The 20,546-nt window shown below is 42.1% G+C and overlaps 2 protein-coding genes across 2 annotated transcripts in view; both read left to right on the top strand.

Moving 5' to 3' along the window:
* Positions 1-11,276, top strand: part of fam20cb (FAM20C golgi associated secretory pathway kinase b) — a 64,043-nt gene extending 52,767 nt beyond the window's left edge. The window contains exons 4-11 of the mRNA XM_004562322.4: positions 2,168-2,260; positions 6,171-6,286; positions 6,823-7,003; positions 7,306-7,415; positions 7,640-7,721; positions 8,721-8,780; positions 8,989-9,139; positions 9,573-11,276. Of these exons, the coding sequence (XP_004562379.1) occupies positions 2,168-2,260; positions 6,171-6,286; positions 6,823-7,003; positions 7,306-7,415; positions 7,640-7,721; positions 8,721-8,780; positions 8,989-9,139; positions 9,573-9,689 (910 nt within the window). The 3' untranslated portion in view covers positions 9,690-11,276. The remainder of the gene's footprint in view (positions 1-2,167; positions 2,261-6,170; positions 6,287-6,822; positions 7,004-7,305; positions 7,416-7,639; positions 7,722-8,720; positions 8,781-8,988; positions 9,140-9,572) is intronic.
* A 3,353-nt stretch (positions 11,277-14,629) lies between these two features.
* On the top strand, positions 14,630-17,106 carry foxl3 (forkhead box L3). The gene is made up of 3 exons (XM_004562321.4): positions 14,630-14,832; positions 15,587-15,755; positions 16,056-17,106. Exons 1-3 carry the CDS (start codon positions 14,726-14,728, stop codon positions 16,527-16,529), a joined length of 750 nt encoding a protein of 249 aa, XP_004562378.1. The 5' UTR covers positions 14,630-14,725; the 3' UTR covers positions 16,530-17,106.
* The last annotated feature ends 3,440 nt before the right edge of the window (positions 17,107-20,546 follow it).

The raw sequence follows: 20,546 nt of genomic DNA, 5'->3' as shown, positions 1-20,546 counted from the left end.
TTTTGGTAGGTGGATGCATTGCACTGGTTGTTGTTCCTTCCTGTTTCCTTTGCTTCTGTATGCCAAGCTTTGCTGACCAACTGCGTGCATGTAAACATTACCTCTTCACATTTTAGTCTCCAAAATTCATTTATTCATTGGAGGCCGGTCCCCCTGTCGTTTTGGCAAACAATAGATTCAGCACCTGACTTTACGCCGCTGTTGATAAAGTAGCTGCTTAATGTGTCGGCGTGAATGATATTTTTTTGTGTCGCAGAGCTGCTGAGCAGCGTTGGGGGTAAATAGACGCTGCTTTCCGCCTTCATCATTTCATTTTTTTCCTTCGTGTGGAGCGAGAGCTGTGTCCCTGAAGCGAGGCTATCCAGAAGGAGAGAGCGATACAATCAAGAGACAGCGGTTGGCCTTTACTGGCAGAGTCTCAATGACCGCTCGGGAGTGAGGCCGAGAGTAAAAGAGAGGCAGAGAGTGAGGAAGCAAAGACTGAAGAATGTTAAAGGAGGAATAACTGACTGCTTATGTTAACTTTAGATGCTGAACGTAGTCGTCTAATGCGAAAACACAAGCCGAACGTCTTTTTAAAAAGCAATATTCTTGTATTTTGGGCAGTTTTGATGCAGGATTCACTCTCAAACTTTTCTGCTTGCTGCAGTCAAACTTGGCCACCCATCTGCACGAGGCTGCCTGTCAAATGTTCGCAGGGGAGATTGAGGATGGGGATAGATTTTAGAAAGACAGAACAAGAAAGATAAAGAAGGAGAGGAAATTGGTGTGGGGAGGGTTTAGTGGATGAGAGTGTTTCTGGGCTCCATGTTGGGTTAGTTAATGACTGGTGCATATGTCAGCCACGCAGCTGTGGAGCTACAATCAGCCAGCCAGCTGAGGAAGGGAGTGACGGATGGACTGGAGAGAGAAAAAGAGAGATGCAGACAGACAGAAAGTATTAAGCCGTGAATGCGCGCACACACACACACACACACACACACACACACACACACACACACACACACACACACACACACACACACACACACACACACACACACACGAAACTAGAGAAAACAGTTCTGAGGGAGAGCAGTGAAGCAGAGGAGGTGAGATAGAGGATTTTGAGTGAAATAAACAGAGAGAGCCATCCAGAGGGAATAGAGAGCGAAGGAGAGAAAGAGAAGTTGCCAAGATAGTTTCCATTCTTATCCTCCCTCAACTAGCTGAAGTAGAAATGGTAGAGGCTGCAGTCCAAATCATTACACTCAGCTGCCTTCCTGGAAAGTATTTACTGTTGTCAATAACAAAAAAAATACCAAAGAGAAGGCAGAGTGTATAAAAGAAGAAAGTTTCATGGCTCTCTTTGCATTCTTTATATATATTTACATATTTTCTATAAGCAGCATCTTCTCAGGAATTCTTTTCACCTCTGCTTCCTTTGACCCCCGTTCCCCCTCTTATTTTTACCGCAGCCATCCAGCCTGTCCTTCTCCATCCTGGCCCATGTTCCATCAGCTCTTGGATTTAAGCCTTTAAGAGCCTCTTTTCCCTCCAGTAAGAGCTTTAAGGCAGAATGTGTATGGAATGCAGTTTTTTTAAGAGAGGGAAGGATCAGAGCTGGACAGAAATAGGTACAGGGTGAGAACAGGAGCGGATGCTTCAGTAGAAAGTCTTTGACCTTGAGTTGTCCCCGCCTTCTCGCTGCCCCACAAAACACCCTGGGTAACTCTGACGAGGGTCTTTTTGTGAGGCAAGGACACTGGTTTATTGTGCCTATGTTATTACTCACAAATGGTGTTTGTAGTATTAGCTGTACAGGTGTAAAGCCTGGGCGGATTATCACTGACTGGGCTGCTGTGGAGTGAGACATCTGTGGAAATGCGTTATGGGTTAATGTTCAGTGCACCCGTCAAAGACTGTGACACTGAATTCTGGTCATTTTGCATGCCTGCAGCTCGATTCTTTCTGTATCCATGCTAATTAATCATTGAGAACAGTGAAATGCATGCATAGCTTGATGCGTAGTGTCAAATCGCTGCAGGTTGCTGGTTATGCATAAGGTGTGTGTGTGTGTGTGTGTGTGTGTGTGTGTGTGTGTGTGTGTGTGTGTGTGTGTGTGTGTGTGTGTGTGTGTGTAACCCCTCAGCTAACTGTGCTTTTTTTCTTTCTTGTGTTCCTGCAGGCAGACCCGGGAGCAGGAAACGCCGCCAGATTTCTTCTATTTTTCTGACTTTGAAAGACACAATGCTGAAATTGCAGCCTTTCATCTGGACAAGTAGGTGAACACTAGCCTGGCACAATACTCTGAGACTTTTTGAAAACCACCAGTCCCTCATATAAAGCAGAAGATCAAAAGATTTTAGCTTTTCCGTACCTTGCTGCAAAGGACAAGATTATCAGCCGCAGGCGAGCTACACATCACCATAAAGGAGAAGATAGACCTTTTCAATGTAAATGTTTTATTCTGAATTTTATGTGCCTGTACAGGCACAGATCACTGTCACTAGATTGACATGCCCAACCAGTCATTTCAGTTAAAACCTTAAAAAAACAGGCAAGATATCTGTTTTTTTTTTAAAGTGAATAAAACCATAAAGCAATTCAAACAGTGAAATTCCAACTTACCTATTTACTTTTAAAATGTAAAACAATGGCATCTTTTTCTTTTTCCATAACCCAGCTGATGAATTCAGATTGAACCTAAACATGTGTCGATGAGGCAGTCACCTCATCGACAACATCACAACATTTTTGATTTGTAATTTGTTGGTTTTTGACATTAGAGTTGGTGTGAACTCAAAAGCAGACTGTTTTGTTTTTGCAAGGGCAATTTATTGGGTAACATACAGTCTTGTTTGTGAGCAACGGTACTGTGGCTAGCTTAAAAATTCTGACATGCAAAGCAAATGTAAGGCCTTTAACTTTATTAAAGTGCAGAGGGATTCAGAGTTGCAGATTTTTATTTGTAAAATGTATAAACGTCTTCATTAAAACACATTATAAAAAGCAAAAGGAAACACAATAAAAATACACTTTTATTCAGCTTCCTGGGTCCAACATGTTTGGAACGTGGCTAAAACAAGGAAAGATGCAGCTTGGCACAAACCAGAAGGCAAAAGCTCAATTTAACTGAAACAACGTTAAAGAATTAGCTGTGAAAAGGCCTCTTCCTTCAGGGGCAGCAGTGGGTGTCTGGCCTTGAGCACCATAACACCCAGAAACAGCCCTGTTGCTACAAACACTTCAGACTTAATAAGGAGGGGAGAAAAAAAGCTCATGTTCTTAAATTTACACTAACCTCCCAAGTATTTTTTCCACCCGCGAGGGCCAACATCCTGCAGGGCTTTGTTCCTCCCTGATTGCTATTTCTTTTTTGCGTGTCCTCGTGTCAGCTCATTAACCGCCTGGGAGGAACACCAGATCCGTGTACCGGTGTCTTACAGTAACGCTTTAAGACACGTGTGCTCCTGTGAATATTCTCCATATTTCGTGCGAAGCCTTGCTAATTAATGCGTGAATTCTCTTACATAATTGCTCGATTAGCATAATCTGGTTATTACAATATCACAGGATAGAAAGATCAAAATGTTGCCATTCTACCTGTTTTTAAAGGTTTGAATGAGGAAAAAGAATATAGCCGATTGAAGTCACCCCAAGTATAGCAACACATAGTCTTTACGCCGTGTGGATGAAAACCTTCCATATTCTTCTGCACTTATTTTCACATTTGCTTCCTGTCCCTCAGAAACTCTTTTTTTTTTTCACCCAAACACAGTGAATTGTGCGAGTTTGACCCATCCAGCAGAAGCTGTGAGCTCCGAGAGGCCATGAGTCATAACGGATGAATGCTGAACTCCTGCAGCTAGCATCTGACTGAACAATGACTACAGCCTCCTTGCTTAACTAACAACCAAGCTCTCTGACTTCACTGCCTTTACCAGGCTAGTACTTTACGGCCTACCCGGCTGCTGGAGAGACTTTAATGAAAAGAGAAATCCTCGCGAGGGCCTCTGATCGACGAGCGAGAGCAATGAGTTTTAGTGCGTTGCTGTTAAAGTCGTGCTGACGTCACTGTGGCTGTTTGCTATTACGAGCAGAGGGCTTGTGTTGTAGTCTGAATCCTGGTGCTCCTCTGTGCTGACACGAGATGATACCGAGGTCTTGCGCACCTACACACAAACACACACACGTCTACACACAATAGGGCCATAGAAGGCCGTGATGGTGAATCTGCTTTTCCTTTAGGCACAATGACACAGTTCATCTGGAATTGCATTAGAAGTGGCGTTCTTCACCAGTCTGCTTCACATCTGGTCCTCCTCTCCACATACACACATGAAAATATGCTCCAGCATATGTGTGGGTTAAGGGGAAGAAGAGGAAACCAAAGGCACGAAAGGCCCTGTGCCATTCTAAATATAAGCCAGGCAGGGTTTGCCAAAAGCAGCGCTTAATTTTTTTCCTTATTTTGTCTGTTCTAAATTAGAGCCTGTCCAGAGAGCTGCAGCTGCTGCTGCTGGTGCAGAGGCTGAGGCTACACTGCCTCCCAGGGGGGCCCACAGACACACACACACACGCACAGGCACTTTTAAAGCATCACTAGCACAGCCGCGCACACGCATACACACACCAACATTGACAATGACTTTTCCTATATGGGCTAAACTGCTTTAGGCATCATTAATAATGTGATTGGATTTAACTGGGAAGTGCTGCATTAGGTAGTCAGCAGATTTAAAGTCATACAAGGCCAAATGTGACCTTAAAATATTAAACCATATAAGCCCCAATCTCACGAGACCCACTTGGGTCTTATACATTTTCTCAGCTGGGAATATGGGAAGCAGCGATTCCCACTGTTGTTCATTTCATGGCTCTAGCAGGTTCTCTTAAACCCAAACTAAATATAACGCAAGTTTGAAATGGGCACTGTGGGAATTGGGCTTATCAGAGGGGACGAAGATGGAAGAAAATGTGTGTGAGCGATAAAAGAGGCAGAAGCCAGCACTAGCTGTTCCCTTTAGCATGGCAGCAAGCCCAGGCCCAGCAGGCCAAACAGCACCGTACAACACCGCATCCTGTGTCCTTCTGTCTCTTTGACAGAGAGCAGGAAAGAGACTGCACGTGTCTGTGTCACTGCACCCGCCAACACACTTGATGGCATCATTTGTATGATGGGCTTGTTCTCCCATATCGCTGCATCTCTCTTCTCTCATTCCCGCGCCTTCATTTCATTTAATCAGTCTGTCTCCTCGTGTCTCCCTGCCCTCGGGCTTTGGCCATTAGGTGTTGTCAGAGGTATCAATTTTTAAAGAGCCCATGCTGGTGCTGTAGTTGGGTGGCTGCATACATGCAGGAAGACATTCACGCCATATTAAACCTTTCTCAAATGCGCATCTGGGCTGGTTTCCAGTCAAATGATGCAAAAACACAAACCCAGAAATAGATTAGAATGCACTGGAAACTTATATCTCTCAGCATATTAAGGCAATAAAAAGCTGCACTGAAGTTAAAAAATAGCTTAATGTAGGACCACAGCCACATGAAAACCACAGGGAGGTTTACCAGCATGTGACTTAACTGTCTGGTACTTGTGTCACAGTGCCCCCTTCTGGTAGTGAGGTTCAATCACATAAGGTTTCTCTATGACAGTACAGGTATTTCGCTCCAGTGGCATAACGGATGAAGTAGTGATTCCTCTAAGTGAGGGATTGTAAGTTCACCTCCCATTTGGTGTGAAAAAGCTTTTCTGCATTACAAACAGCTGGTCCCTGTTGCTGCTGTTCACACATAGAAGTTCAATACACTGCAGATTTTCAAAGGACAATGAAGGGAGGGGTCATCTGGTATCCTTTGGCAGCCCTATTCTGGCCTGTAGGTTGATGTTTGACAGTAAAAGTTGAACTAACTAAATCACATTTGTGCTTTTAGATTTTACTCAATTATGACTCAGTTGTTGCTTATATTATTATAGTCCATGCATAGAGTGAAACATTAGGTTAAAATAATGACCTGTGTCTTGTTGCAATTACTGCAACTACCAACACTGTTGACGAACGGTCCAGATCCAAATAACCACGGTTAATGCATCTTTTGTTTGGACGCGTGCACTCATCGCTTTCATACTTTTTTGGTGGGCTGCCACTGAAGTCAAATGACCCTGAGTATTTGTCTCCATCCTGTAGGATCTTGGACTTCCGTCGTGTCCCTCCTGTAGCCGGCCGACTAGCTAACATGACAAAAGAGATCCGCGATGTTACACGAGATAAAAAGCTCTGGAGGACCTTCTTCATTTCACCAGGTACACATCTAGACTATTTTTAGCTTCTCTTCCAAAAACCGCTCGTGTCCATGTGCAGTTTCCCAAACGTCTGCTGATGATCTGAATTGTTGATGTCAGAAGAACACCTTGAAAGATTTTTTAACATCCCCCCTCAAAAAATGCAAAAGCACAGCAAAAATCAAGCACCTCCTTGATCATAATGTAGAGCAAGTCTTTTGGCCTGAATTGCTGTGATATTCATTTGCATGGGATTAGTATTATCAGGGGACTTTACCTTGTGCCAAAGCACGACAGTTAATTAGCAATGCAGCTTTACATATTATACACAAGCAAAATTGTCACTGGATTAAAATTACTGACAATCTCAGCAATTAATACAGGTCAGCGAGCATCCCCAGGTAATTTCAATCGGGTGGAAAATGGTCTTTAAATATATGTGGACCGACTGACAAAAAGAGAAGAAGAGTGCAGTGACTCTTTAAGTATTTAGCACTGAGTGGCTGATCAGAGTATTAGTGTATGAATGTGTTTGCTTTTATTTTTCTGACTTTTAGCCAACAATGTGTGCTTCTATGGAGAGTGTTCCTACTACTGCTCCACTGAGCACGCTCTGTGTGGTAAACCTGACCAGATAGAAGGATCTCTGGCCGCCTTCCTCCCGGACCTGGCCCTTGCCAAACGCAAGACCTGGAGGAACCCATGGAGACGCTCGTACCACAAACGGAAGAAGGCAGAGTAAGACGTCGATCCCGTGTTCAGACACTCTTGCATTCGCACGCGTTCAGTAGAAGCAAATACTGAGCGATTCACTGCATCAGGAGGTGTTTATTGAAGTCACTGACAGTTACCAGCAGCATGAATTCGTAAGAGCTGTGCAAGAGGTCAATGCTGGCTATACAGCATTAATTTCAATCTTATTACGACGCAGGAAAAAAACGCTTAGATCTAAAAGTACATAGCATAAAAGGGAAATGGGTTTAAAAGACATTTTTCCAAATCAGATGCAAAAAAATTAAAAGTATTAAACGTTTCTTCAGATGGGAGGTGGACCCAGACTACTGTGAGGAGGTCAAACAGACTCCACCTTATGACAGCGGCACACGACTGCTGGACATTATGGACATGACCATCTTTGACTTCCTCATGGGTGAGTGTCTGACATAAGACGAGAATCAGTTTTCTACCAACACCGAAAAGTCGGATTGTTTAGTGTTCAGTCGAGCGAACGTTATCATCCACGACTCTACTGCCATCAGTGGTTTTTATTTTTTTGTACTTTTATACAGTATGTAGCCTTATAAGCAGGTATATTACTCATATATCATAACATCCACTAGCTGATTTGTTTTTTGTTTTCCTCTTTCTTAACAGGAAACATGGATCGCCACCATTATGAGACATTTGAAAAGTTTGGAAATGAGACCTTCATCATCCATCTAGACAATGGCAGAGGGTGAGTCAGTGCAGCTTTAGTTTAGAATGGGTGAGTGCCCGCTGCGGGTCAGGGATGAGTTGTTGCTCTAAATAGAGGAGTTTAAGTATCGTGGGGTCTTGTTCATGAAGGAGGGCTTGGCTGCAGTGATGCAGACGCTGCGCTGGTGCATCGTGGTGAAGAGAGAGCAGAGCGTAAAAGCAAAGCTGTCAGTTTATTGGTTAATCTACATTCCTACCCTCACCTATGATCACGAGCTTTGGGTAGTGACCGAAATAATGAGATCACAGATACAAGCGTCATAAATGAGCGTGCTCCAAAGGGCAGCTGAACTCTCGCTTAGTTTGAGGTTGTGCAGTCATTTGAGAGGGTCTCACAGTAGGCCGGTCGAGGTGGTTTGGCTATCTAACAATGATGTCTCCTGACTGCCTCTAGAGTGAGGTGTATCGGGCATGTCCTATCGGGAGGACGCCCTGAGCTTCGTTGCTTAAGCTGTGGCCCCCTGCGATCTGGCCCTGAATAAGGAGAAGAAAATGGATGGATGTTTAAAGTCCTTATACTAATTTATGACACCATGATTTCAGTTCTGGACTCTACTAGAGCAGCTTTGCATAATTAACTGTTAGCATCTCTGGAGCTCCACAAACAGCGCTGTATATCTGAGATAAGGAATAAGGGATATCAGCTCTCAATGACATCATAAAAAACAAAAAATGTAATTTAAAAAAACTGTCGTAAGCTGAAAAAATTTATATCGCTTTGAAGTTTCGTCTTTTGGCTCATAAGACTTGATTTCATATTTAAAACTTGCTCGTATATGAAATGTGAGCATCCACCATTGCAACAGTATACACATAAATTAAGGAAAATCGTAACAGGCTATGTTTAATTTTTTCTGGCCATTCAAATTAAACCAAATAAGTGAAACAAAAAAAGAATGCTCAGGTGTTGTGGACATGATGCACAGAAATCTGGAACCACATCCCATTTTGCACACTTATTTATGCTTTTCCATCCCAGCTTTGGAAAACACTCGCATGATGAACTGTCCATCCTGGTGCCACTGAACCAGTGCTGCAGGTGAGGTCTTCATTTTTGATAGTTCTGGAAGGATAGTGTAATATAGAAGGAAAAAAAACCTATTTAAAAATTATAATCTGCATGAGGCTAGTAAAGGTGCACGTGGGGTGTTGTTGTATTTTGGTGTGAGTGTTGCTGAGCAGAGGCAGAGATGTAAAGCGTGTGGCAGCGCTGACTCTTTTTTCCCCCGGCTGTTCTCTTTCTGCAGGGTAAGGAAGTCTACCCACTTGCGACTGCAGCTGCTGGCTAAGGAAGAATACAAGCTGTCTGTGCTCATGGCAGAGTCCCTGGTGAGGGACCGCCTCTCTCCCATCCTCATCCAGCCACATCTGGACGCCATGGACCGACGACTGCGCCAGGTCAGTGCTTCACACTCATAAAGCAGTTTGCTTGGGATTGTCTATTGAATGTAATAAACTGAAACTATAAACAGTCAGTAAACACATTCATTTGATAATTACTTAATGTTTTTCAGCAGCTAGAAGTGACTGAAGACTTTGATTTCCGGGAGTCATTGACCAGTAGAAAGTGTGTTTGGAGGACAAAAGAGGAACACATTTGCTTAAATGCAGTCTCAAATTCTTAATCCCAGATTTTCCCTCGTTTCTTTTCATTCATAAACAATAAGAGATCACGAACTGGAAGTCTCGGCTCTTTGACGAGTCATCAGCAGTACCACAGAGGTCTGAGAGTGGTGTCACTGTGCTCTTGTTCTTGGAAAAGCTAGTCAGTACGTAGTGGTTACAAAAAAGCTCACCGTGTACTAAAAGCTTGGCGTTTTCTCGTCACCAGGTGCTAAATGTGCTGTCAGATTGCATCGAAAAGGAGGGATACAGCTACGTGGTGGAGGACGACCTCCAGGGATACCAAGGGACAGACCACGCCCACAACGGCCCGAGAAGGAGGTAGCTGCCGCGGGGGGCGCTTGGCGGCAGGACTTGGACTGACTACCTGGAGATTTGAGGCTGGACGGACCAAACCCAGTCTACCTTTAAACTGAACTGGAATCCTGTAACGCAGATGAACTCCATCTGTGCTTAATTTCTCCGAGGGCTTAAATTCTGCTGAACTTACAGGAAAGCCCACCTGCCCGAGGTAATAGGCTGCGCAGAAGAGGACGCCTGCTGGATAGCACTGAAAAAAAGAACAGTGCAATAACTTGTAACTGTACTGATGCCCGAGACATGCTGAAGATTTCTGGACCGATCCGGGGCTTAGCAGAACCGAACCCACCACCTAGACTCCTTTGAAAAATCCAACCCTGAGTTTAGTGTACCACCACAGCCGACCCCGCCGACCAACCAAACCGCTAAAGTCTTGCAAAGGACGCCTTCTCTCGCCTTTCTGGTTCAGGACCCGTTTTTTTGAATTCAGTGAATTCCGAGGGACTCGTAAAAGAATCCGGCCCCCTCCTCTTCACATGCTGAATTATGTGTTTCTACCTGCTGTTGAATATTGCAAGCATTATGGTTAACCAATCAGGGTGGCTGGAAGAGGTAGAAGGGGACTTCCTGTTATCGTCATTATGAAAATGATATTGATTTGCTGCGATTTTTATTTTTTAACTTTATTCCTGCTGAGCCGTTTCAGCATCTCATAGTTGGACGATGAAAAATATTCGACTGGAGTGGAGTACAGGTTTACTCCTGGATTAGCCCATGAATTATTGCCCATAAATGTTACATGTCCTTAAGAGAGTATTTATTATTTATTGTTCAAAATGAATACTAATCAGTAACATATTTTTCCTTTTTTCTTTGTCTTAAAGCTGAATTTCCTTAATTTGTCCACAAGAGGGCAACCTGAGCACGTGCGAAAAGGGTGGCCAGCTGCCGGGTACTGGCAGTCCCATTTTACAGGCACCACACATCGCCACCTGTGTTTACAGCATTTACAATTTTTTTTTGTTCCCCCAACTTTATTGCCTTCAGCGCAACAGACATGCGGTTAGAGTTATGGTACCAAAAGCCAAATGTGACACTAATGTTTCTTTGTAATATATATTTGATGTCCAGATGTTGCTGTTGTGGAGAGATTATTTTTCAGGATGTATATTTCATTCATTACCAGCAGCTCATAGCTTAACTGTTGGTGTCGATGATTCAGTCACTGGCTGAAAGTTTAATATATTACATTAGGAAAAATCTAGTGCCTGTGCAATGATAGAAATACTTGAATGTCTGGATTCATAGCAGAAAGGGTTAAGCTCCTCCTGGGTACGAGCTATAGATAAGACACAGAGGTCTACATATGTGTGCTGACTCCATCTGTTCCATAAGGGGTTTTTATTAAGTTTCCATAGTCCTGTGTCAGGGCGGTACAGTGTGTATGGATGTATGGGTGGATCAACGGAGAACCTTAGATGGTGTCCTTGAAGTGAAAATGCTTCTTTTTTTTTCCTTTCTTTTTGTTTTTATTCCGCTCATCGTTTCTGTGGATTTTATCTTGAATTTCTTTGCATCATGGTAAAAGTGCAATAAAACAAAATCAGCATAATTTGAGTCTTTTTTTCCTCCGTACACACTTCTTCCTGACAGTAACAATGTGTCTTTTTCATTCTCTAAAGCAAAGCAAGCAACGTAATGTGAAATGTCATTAAACAAATCATATGCAAGCACTCTTCCGTCTCTTTTTAGTGAGCCAGATCATTTTGACTCAGCTCGAGAAGAAGAGTGAACCTCCTCATCCGTCTCAGTGCCTCGCAGCTTTCTGAGCTCTCTCTTTTTCTTCTGACCTTCAGTCCTCAGGATAGTTAGGATAGGATATTGGATTAGATTTGGCCCGTTCAACTTTAATGTGGATCCTTTGGTTTTGTGGGAGTAATTTCTGTTCCTTTTCATGTTACACGAAACACATAATGTGCTTCAACAACATTTAAAAATCTTCAGAACTCGTTACAAATGTGCAAATGTTCCTTGGTTGGTACTTTACCTGAAAATGCCCCAAACATTTCCCCAAACTTGCGAGACCTGTGAAAGTTAGTAAATTTATTTGAAGCCAAGGCAGAAGTGGGTAAATTGCAGTTCCTCTTGATCAGAGATGTAAAACTCATTTTACATCAAGTGCCACAAACACTTAAGTGGGTCAGACCAATAAAAACACAGTTCTGTGAGTGTAAACAAGTGTAGTTGTATATTTCATCCCTGAAACGTCTCAATATAAATAAGAGGTGCAATTTCAGCAGCGCATCTCAGTTTTACTACACAAAAGAAATGCTGCTCTATTTAATGAATGAAATCTATCAACATGACTCTTTGAGCTTAAATTGTAAAAAACATAAATACATGTGTAAGATTTATTTTACTGTAAACTCAATGTAAAAAACTGAATTTCCTATTGTAGAAAAAACAGGGGTTTAACTGTTGCTTTGCAGGTATTCATCAGTAAGACAAGCTCTAATACTTCTGAAAATACAGTTAAAAGCCAGATTAAAAAGGGGAAAATCGGCACCCCTGTGATACTGAAGAGCTCCACATCATCCAGTGTAATTTGTCAGGTGGTGGCAGTGAGGATGGCTGCACAGTGCAGTGCAAAAGAAAATGGCCCTCAGCCTCAGATCTGTGCATAACCATGTTTACAGTTCCCAGTGCACGGTTGTGTTTTGATAACCTTTCCTCACAGAACAGCCCCCGGAAAGGCTCTTCGGTTGGTTTACATAAATGCATGCACGCACACGCAGATAGGCAGAACGAGGCAGACAGAGTGATGAATGGAGGAAGCTGCATCTGAGACAACCATCAGAGGGACAGAGAGTGACCAGAGGAGAACTACTGAGGGCCGTAATCACCGCGGCCGGCCGCAGACAGGACGCCAGAGGAAGCCTAGTCATGGGAGCGAGCCACGAGGTGCTTATCAGATCTCAGTTCAAACCAGCCTGATACTGTGACCTCTCCTTCTCCTCCTCTGCGCCCCTTTTCTTCCGTCGGTCCTGTTTACAGCCATGTTTGAACTGCTCTGCGTTTTCTTCTTGGCTCTACTCCTGAATGAGCTCAAATCAGTCATACAATTAAAAAAAAAACACGAGGGGACATTAAAAAGGTTTTAGAGCAATATCTTTACTTGCTTAAGGACATTTGTTAATGAGACAAAGGTGCCGCCTTGGCATCTGCTGCTCAGCACCTTACACTGACCGTCAAGGGTTAATCTTGCTTTTACCTTCACTTCAAAACTGTGAATCCTTTTGTGGATGAAGACCAAAGAACAACGTTTTTTTCCAAGAAAATTAAGCACGGTTTTGACCTTTCAGCTGCTCGATCAGCCGGCAGAAATAAACACAAGCACTGCTTTAACGTCTGTGCGTACGCACCAGCGTACCTATATGTGACTCCAACAGCAGAAAGGCCACACACAGAGGCTTGGCGGACCTTGGGGCTGTTTTCCCGGCCTCTGTCGCCCCACAGGAGAGCTCCAATTGCCCCGTTAAGAGCCCTTCAGAATACACATCTCCCTGTTTTAAAGACACGGAAACAATTTATGGCCATTAAAGAACATTATAGATAGCATCTACAATACTTCCCGTTGTTGGCTAAAAAGTCTGCCAGAGTGGACACACACATGCACCCTAAAGAGTTAACGGAGAGAAAAAGAAAACAAAGATGCAAAGGATTTTGTTTGTTGATTTGGGCTTTGCTGTTTTAAGTACATTTGGAGAGATTAAGCTATAAAAAGAAGCAAAATAAAACATGAAGGCGGCCTTCGAGCCCTGCAGACCACCCAGAATCCTGCTGAAGGTGGGGAGGGGGGAGAGGAGCAGTCTGTCCTGTGTATGTTCTCTCCGGGTACAGCGAGAGGCTGGGTGGACTGCATCAGCACAGCAAGAGCTTAGCAGAAGGTTGCACTGATTTTATATGATTGTGTACGAGTCGCAAGACTTGTCAAGCTGCAGTGACAGCTGACGGTCTCTTCTGAGTCTCGCTCACAGCAACGTTATTCTCACTGTAACGTGGCGGCTCTGCGTGAGCGCGCAGGAGGGAGTAAACACAGCCAAGCTCACCTGAAAACCTAAAGTTGCACTTTACTAGTTCCCCAACCAGGAGCTGTCGATTTGTCCTACATGATTGGAAGTGAGTTACATTTAAACTTTATTTTACACACTGGTCTGCTAATAAGTGATGGAGAATATGTATCATTGCTCCAAAATGAGCCGCAAGATGCCGCTTGTCTGTGTCAGATGGGGCTGGAGATTACAAGGAAAAATCTGGGAGTGTAAATTTGAAAGATTTTAATACCCTGCAGGGCATCCATCATCTCTGGCTGTGTCCAGATGCAGGACAACTGAGTGGAGGTTAGGGGTAAAGGTAGAGTGCAAGTTTTGATACAGAGAAACATTCTGCTGTATAATATATAGTTTAGATAGTATATATTATAACTCCTTAGCTATAATTCTCTTTCATGTGCTTTCAAGTCTCCAGTCATTATTCTGAAAAGTCAACTACTACTCTGTGTTGTAGCAACACTGTTGCAGTGTAGTCAGGTGCATGATTTACATCTGAGTTTGCATAGATTTTGAGTGCTACACCCACCACTTAAAGCAGAGTGTGTAAACAAACGGCGATCAGAGGTAGGGGACTGGCTTAGAAACAGGCCCTGACCCAAAAATAAAAACAAGAAAGGTGGGGAAAAGCGTTCTTTTCAAGAGGTTGCCGAAAATACTGGTGTTACAACGGAGGGTCGCAAGGGTTCAAAGACCTCGTAAGAGGAGGCTGCGAGTTTCGAGATCAGCAGCAGTTCCTGGAGAGCAGCTGGGACCAGGAGGGGAGGGAAAGAGGGAGGGGGGGGCTGGAGGCAGCCATCATCAGCAGGGCTCGGAGTGAGTGTCAGCCGGCTGAGCAGAGCATGGTGGCAGAGCAGAGCAGCAGGACAGGGTGTTGCTGCTGGGCCTTGGCCAGGACACTCAGAGGAGCCAAACACCTCGGATTACACGTCAAACTTGTCAAAGTGTAGATATGTTTGACAACTCTCACTACCCCTTCAACTGTTTCAACTACGATGGTGACGGATACCCTTCTTCCAGCACGGACGAAGAGAAGAAAATGTGCAGACCGGCATACAGGTATGGAGGGTTATTAATAAATCTTTTTCTTTTCCCCCATTTTTTGTGTATTAGTCATTATACACACAATCATACACACAAAAAGACATATTTTACATTTAGGTCCAGTTCAGTTTTCCAGTGGGACTTTTTGTCTCTCTTTACAATGTAAAGTCATAGAAAAGCAGTTTAATAATAGGTCGTTAGACAAAATGCTACTTAGAAAAATGCCTTGTGTTTTTTTGTTGTTGTTTTTATTTCCCCAGTGCTACGAATCTGACACAAAACTGATGATAACCTGGTTTAATTTAACTAGAACTGCAACTTTAAAGTGAAGTTCATTATAATACTCAAAATGTTTCTCAGAAAAATAAACCAGACTTCTTTTTTGGGGATTTTTAAAATTTATTTTTCAGCACCGCTGAAAAAACAAACTATATTTTGTCTTGTTGAGCTCACAGCCTTCTATGATTGGTGCTTACAGTACTATTATTCTCCAATATAAATTACTGTTGTTTTAACAGAATCATTGCTAAAAAGGGTCAAGTAGAGGATCTATGTACTTTCTGATCTTTGTAAAATAAATGAAATCAAAATCAAAGATAAAATATGAAAGATAAAATATCAAAGATAAAATATTGAATATATTGAATTTTTTTTTTTTTTACATATTGACAAAATATTGTCAATATTTTTTCTTCTCCCCATTTGATTGCCTCTTTTCGTCTTACTATGTTTCACCTAATGAAAGTTTGCGTGTGTGTTTGTGTGTCAGCTACATCGCTCTGATAGCCATGGCTATCCAGCAGAGCCCCGACCAACGGGTCACTCTGTCCGGCATCTATGAGTTCATCATGAGGAGATTCCCCTACTACCGATCCAACCAGAGAGCCTGGCAGAACTCCATCAGACACAACCTGTCTCTCAACAGCTGTTTCATCAAGGTAAGGACCCACAGCACAGCGTGCAGGGAGAACTAAAAATGGTGCATCTCACACACAGATTTTTAGTTTCCATCAGGCTTTTTCAAGAAAGAAATCATCAGTTATTTGTATCATTGGTTTTAGTTCAATTCTGTTGTCATGATTAAGAAGCTTCCGTATACATATTTTTTACTTTCCTGATAAAGGACAGAAGATGTGTTCCTTCTATTACAGCAGCAGAATTACTTTTGCAATTATCATTATAATAATTATTATTATTATTATAGTAAATAAGGACATATTTTGTCTTATTTTCCGCAGGTTCCTCGGACTGAGGGCAATGAGAAGGGAAAGGGAAACTTCTGGACTTTTGCCACTGGCTGTGAATCCATGCTCGATTTGTTTGAAAACGGCAACTTTCGCCGTCGCAGACGCCGGAGAAACATGAAAATTGGCCTCCGTGATTCCAGAGAAAGCCCTTTCCACTCTTTGGAGAGCCACAGCAACCAGCACACGCCCTCAGCTCGACGTCCTGAGCCCGAATCCACCCTCTGCCCATTAAACCCCGAGAGACCAAGACCCGGTCCCCAACATAACCACCTTATCCCTAACCCCACCCAGCAAGGGAAACCAGAGTCAGAGATCAAGTTCAGCATTGACTACATCCTATCCACTCCAGATCCGCCCCTGTCTGGGCTTAGATCCTCCCATGGCCCCGTGCATATAGGGCCCCCAGGGCCGCCGATACACGTTCTGGAGCCACAGCACCTGAACCTGCACTTCTGGACTCTGTAAGAGGAGAGGGAAGCAGACATTAAACTTATTTCATCACGGTCTGTGTCTAAAACTGGGAAATACAAGGACATCTGAGGACAGGAATTCCAAGAGGAATTTTACTTGAAAATGTAAATGCAGAAACAAAATAAGGAGGTACAGTATTGTGTGGTGGAATCTAAACGAAAAGTCTAAGAATACATGTGGGAATTCATCCAAGAGATTAACTTTGAACTTTCAGCAAAGGATATTATCATTATACTGTCTGTGGTGTCTAGTGCTGACATAGACTAGGTTTATAGTGTGTGAATGTGTGTGTGAATGGGTGGATGACTGGCTGTGTAAAGCACTTTGGGGTCCTTAGGGACTAGTAAAGCGTTATACAAATACAGGCCATTTACCATTTATAGATTTTTGTCTGTCTGTATATACACAGAAATTGTGAGCACAATTATGATGTGTGTAAAACTGCTTTAAAATGGATCAGACAAAGGAAATTATTGGATTATGTTCAGACCAAAAGTTGATATAAAGGGGGAAAAAAACCCAAAATTGTATGGTTTGTTCTTTGAAGCGTTTCCCTTTTTTTTTACACCCTTTAATGTGGCTTACACAATTTGTTTTTCTCTATTTACACCCCAGCTCAATCTGAAATCCCTACCCAAAAAGAAAATAACAATAATGATAATAATACTAATCCCCAAAATATTTTTGAAATATTTTGTTTATTAATATAGGTATTTTTTAATACCTTCAATTAATAAATTATCTTATTATTTTCTACATAAAAACTGATCTGATCAGAGAAGCTCTAACATCCATGTAAAAACATAATAATAAGTATATTACATTTCTGGTTGAAATGTTAACATTTTTCAAATTAATTTTATATTGATTAAAAAAACATTTATTTTTGAGCATCTTTTCTTTTCTTTTTTTTCTTTTTTTTTTTCAAAAAATCTCGTGTGAACTCTCTAAAAAATGTCTTTCTTTTAGTTACAAACAGGCCTTAGTATAACCACGGAAAGACATATAGGTGTAAATAAGTAAGTGCTAGACTCAAATTAGCTTTAGCTTCAGGATCCTTTGTGTTCTAAACAAATCCAGATTACAAATACCCAATTTCATACACTTAAATTTGATTCATATACTATTTAAAAAAAACTTAACTTGATTTTATATTCCATTTATTGCTTTGATACCCACTAAATAATAATTGTATTCCGTAGTTTTATGTTGCTAAGTAGGCTAAATGTTAGCGTGCTAACATGCTACACCCTATCAGGAGACAGGATGATCATTGGATAGTCATTGTGTAGATTGTTGGCATCCGTGACACCGATTTCTGTCCATTTTAATTGGTCAGTTTATCTGTATGTACACTCAAAACCTGCTTACATTTAATATGCATTTTTTAAATGTTTTTTTAAGGGTTAAAAACAAGCACTAGATTAGCACCATTGCTAATGTAATTAGTAATAGCTAAGGTTTCCCAACTATGATAAGTGTCTGCTGTCAAGTAAGCCTGTTCTGCTGGAATTCAGTTATTTTAAACCTAATTTCAGCCTGCATTTTGCAAATTCTGTTTTCACTGACCTTTTGAAATCCCGATTGACTGACACTTAAATTCTAATCCACTCACTTATTACAGCATATTGTATTCATACACTTAAAGGAGGCCTAACTAAACAGGTCTGCCTAACATTTCTTTCCTATACAAGAGAGATCAATCATGGCATGTTCCTGCGCTGTGGAAGGGGACATTTTTCAATTTAACCTTTATATTATGTCTTGACTACATCAATGGAGGGTTTCAACACACTTAACATGAGTGGCATTTAATATAGCATAACACTTGCAAGGTGAGGCCCAGGAGTGACCCTATTTAAATACCAGACCCCCCTTGCTTCTGAAGCTTAAACGGCAACACCACCCCCAGCAGCATGCGCACACCCACAAACCCCTGACGCAGTTATAATTAAACACACCTTATGCCTCTTTTGCAAATGCCCCTCATCGATCTGTATGGTTTTTAACATTCATACGTGAGCTGCCCCCCAGCAAAAAGTCTGTGGCGGCACAAACGTTTATGGATCAGCAAGTTTCCATTAACAAAGTTGTTGATGTTGAGGCGGCTGCCGTGATGCCGCGGATATATTTGGGTAAATTAACTTAGCATAAAGTGCTTCAAGGCTAAGGGAGTCTGAGGAAAGAGAAAGGCACCAGTGAGGCCCGAAAAGTCAATGCACATATTATGTTGTCAGTGAATATATGAAAGTGTAGCTACTGGCGCGGTGTCCCAATGAATGGCCTCTATTAAATAATAATATCTGAATCCGTCTCTTTGCCTCATTCAGTCCTTTTAATATTTTGCACCAGTCATTTATAATTAATTCCACAATATTTTCCATTTACAAAGTACGATTTTGTTTGAAACTTCATTATGCCCGTACTGCCAGGTGAAATGAGCAGCTGAGGGCGAGAAACAGTGGAACTGCAGGTAGAGGAAATTGGGAAACCACTGGTCTGCAACATCAGTAACAAGTGAATTATAAACACAAATAGGTCATTTAATCTTGAGTGTTCGCAGCGACTGGATTTCACTGAGGCTGTGGTGGGAATTATGGGATTGGAGATGAATTTAGGTGTTTTGATCTAAATGCATTTTGCACCATACTGTCTAAACTCTCCTTGAGCTATGGTTGCAGAAGTGCAAATGAATTGTGGGGCAAACACTTCCAAGACATATTAGGGTATACTAACTACCGTAATGAAAAGCAGTGAAATAGCCCGAGGACCTGCACATACACACACCTCTGCCTTTTGTCGTTTTGTGACGTGTGCAGAGCTGCTTTAAGACTGGAATATACTATTATTTTCAAATGTCTTCAAGTGAGTGTCAGCAATGAGAAAATCAACATATCGTGTCAATCAGCTGCAGTTGGGAGACGTGTTTATATTTCGGCTGCATGCCCCTTCTAGGAATACAGCAGAAGTGGGAGGACTGGAAGTGACCGGGAGGGCTTTTGGAAAGAAAATGGAAAATAGGCAATTTAATGTAGTAAAGGGCTTGACATTTTAATGAAAATGCAAGCCATGAATCTTCCAGATATCTGTTTAAATATGTCAGTTCTCATGTGGCATGCATGCCAAGTTAAGTGAAGTTTTGGGGACAGCGGGGGTTAAAGGTTTGGTTGGAGGCACAAATATGCACAAATTGCACAAATAAAAAAGAACAGGGCGCATTTTGACATAGCCGAGAACAATGTGTTCAGATACAGCGGTTTAGCAACACTTTAAACCTAACTAAGGTACTATTTAAAGCTGTTATTTTTAGCACTCCAAACACCGATCTCTTGTGCTAAAATTAAAAAAAAAAGAGAAGCAATGATAAAGTGGCCAAAGCTGCAGTTACTTTAAGTGTCACTTGTGGCTGGCTCCAAAAGTAAGTCAATCCCCACAGGCTTAAACGTCTGATTTCAGGCTGCATAAAAATATCTTTGGTTTCTATACCTAATCCACCCCGCCCCTGTTAAATAACCACCGGGTGTCTTTAATCGCTTTCTCAGATTTTTGTCAGGGTTTCAAGTTAGGGGTGTGTCTGCTGTAAGTGTGCCAGTACACGGGGAGCTCTTTGCCGATTGCTGTCTGCAAGGCCTCACCTCTGCTTATTCCAGTTGCTGAGCCACAGTGCTGCTGGTCCCCTTGGAAGCTTTTTGATGAGTTAAATTCTTCCGATTTATACGCTTGTTTTGTAGCACTAATAAGTAGGTGCATTGCATTGCACCCAAGTATGCTAGGTAGGTTTTATGTATGAGGACATAACAAAAAACTTCATCTGGTTCTTATGAGGTTTTACATTTAAACAGAAACTCACATGAACAACAACACATGGCATATTACACTGGATCATTATCTATTTCACAAGAACTGAGCTAAAATGCAGAATGCATGATGATTGCATGATTTGACTTTTAGCAGTCTCTCACATCACTATGGAGGATTTTTGGCCCACTCTTCTTTACAACATTGCTTCAG

Source organism: Maylandia zebra, linkage group LG8 (assembly GCF_041146795.1).
Source record: "Maylandia zebra isolate NMK-2024a linkage group LG8, Mzebra_GT3a, whole genome shotgun sequence".
NCBI classification, from domain to species: Eukaryota; Metazoa; Chordata; class Actinopteri; order Cichliformes; family Cichlidae; genus Maylandia; species Maylandia zebra.
Note: the sequence above shows the minus strand (reverse complement) of the source record. Positions and strands in the feature narration are given on the sequence as shown.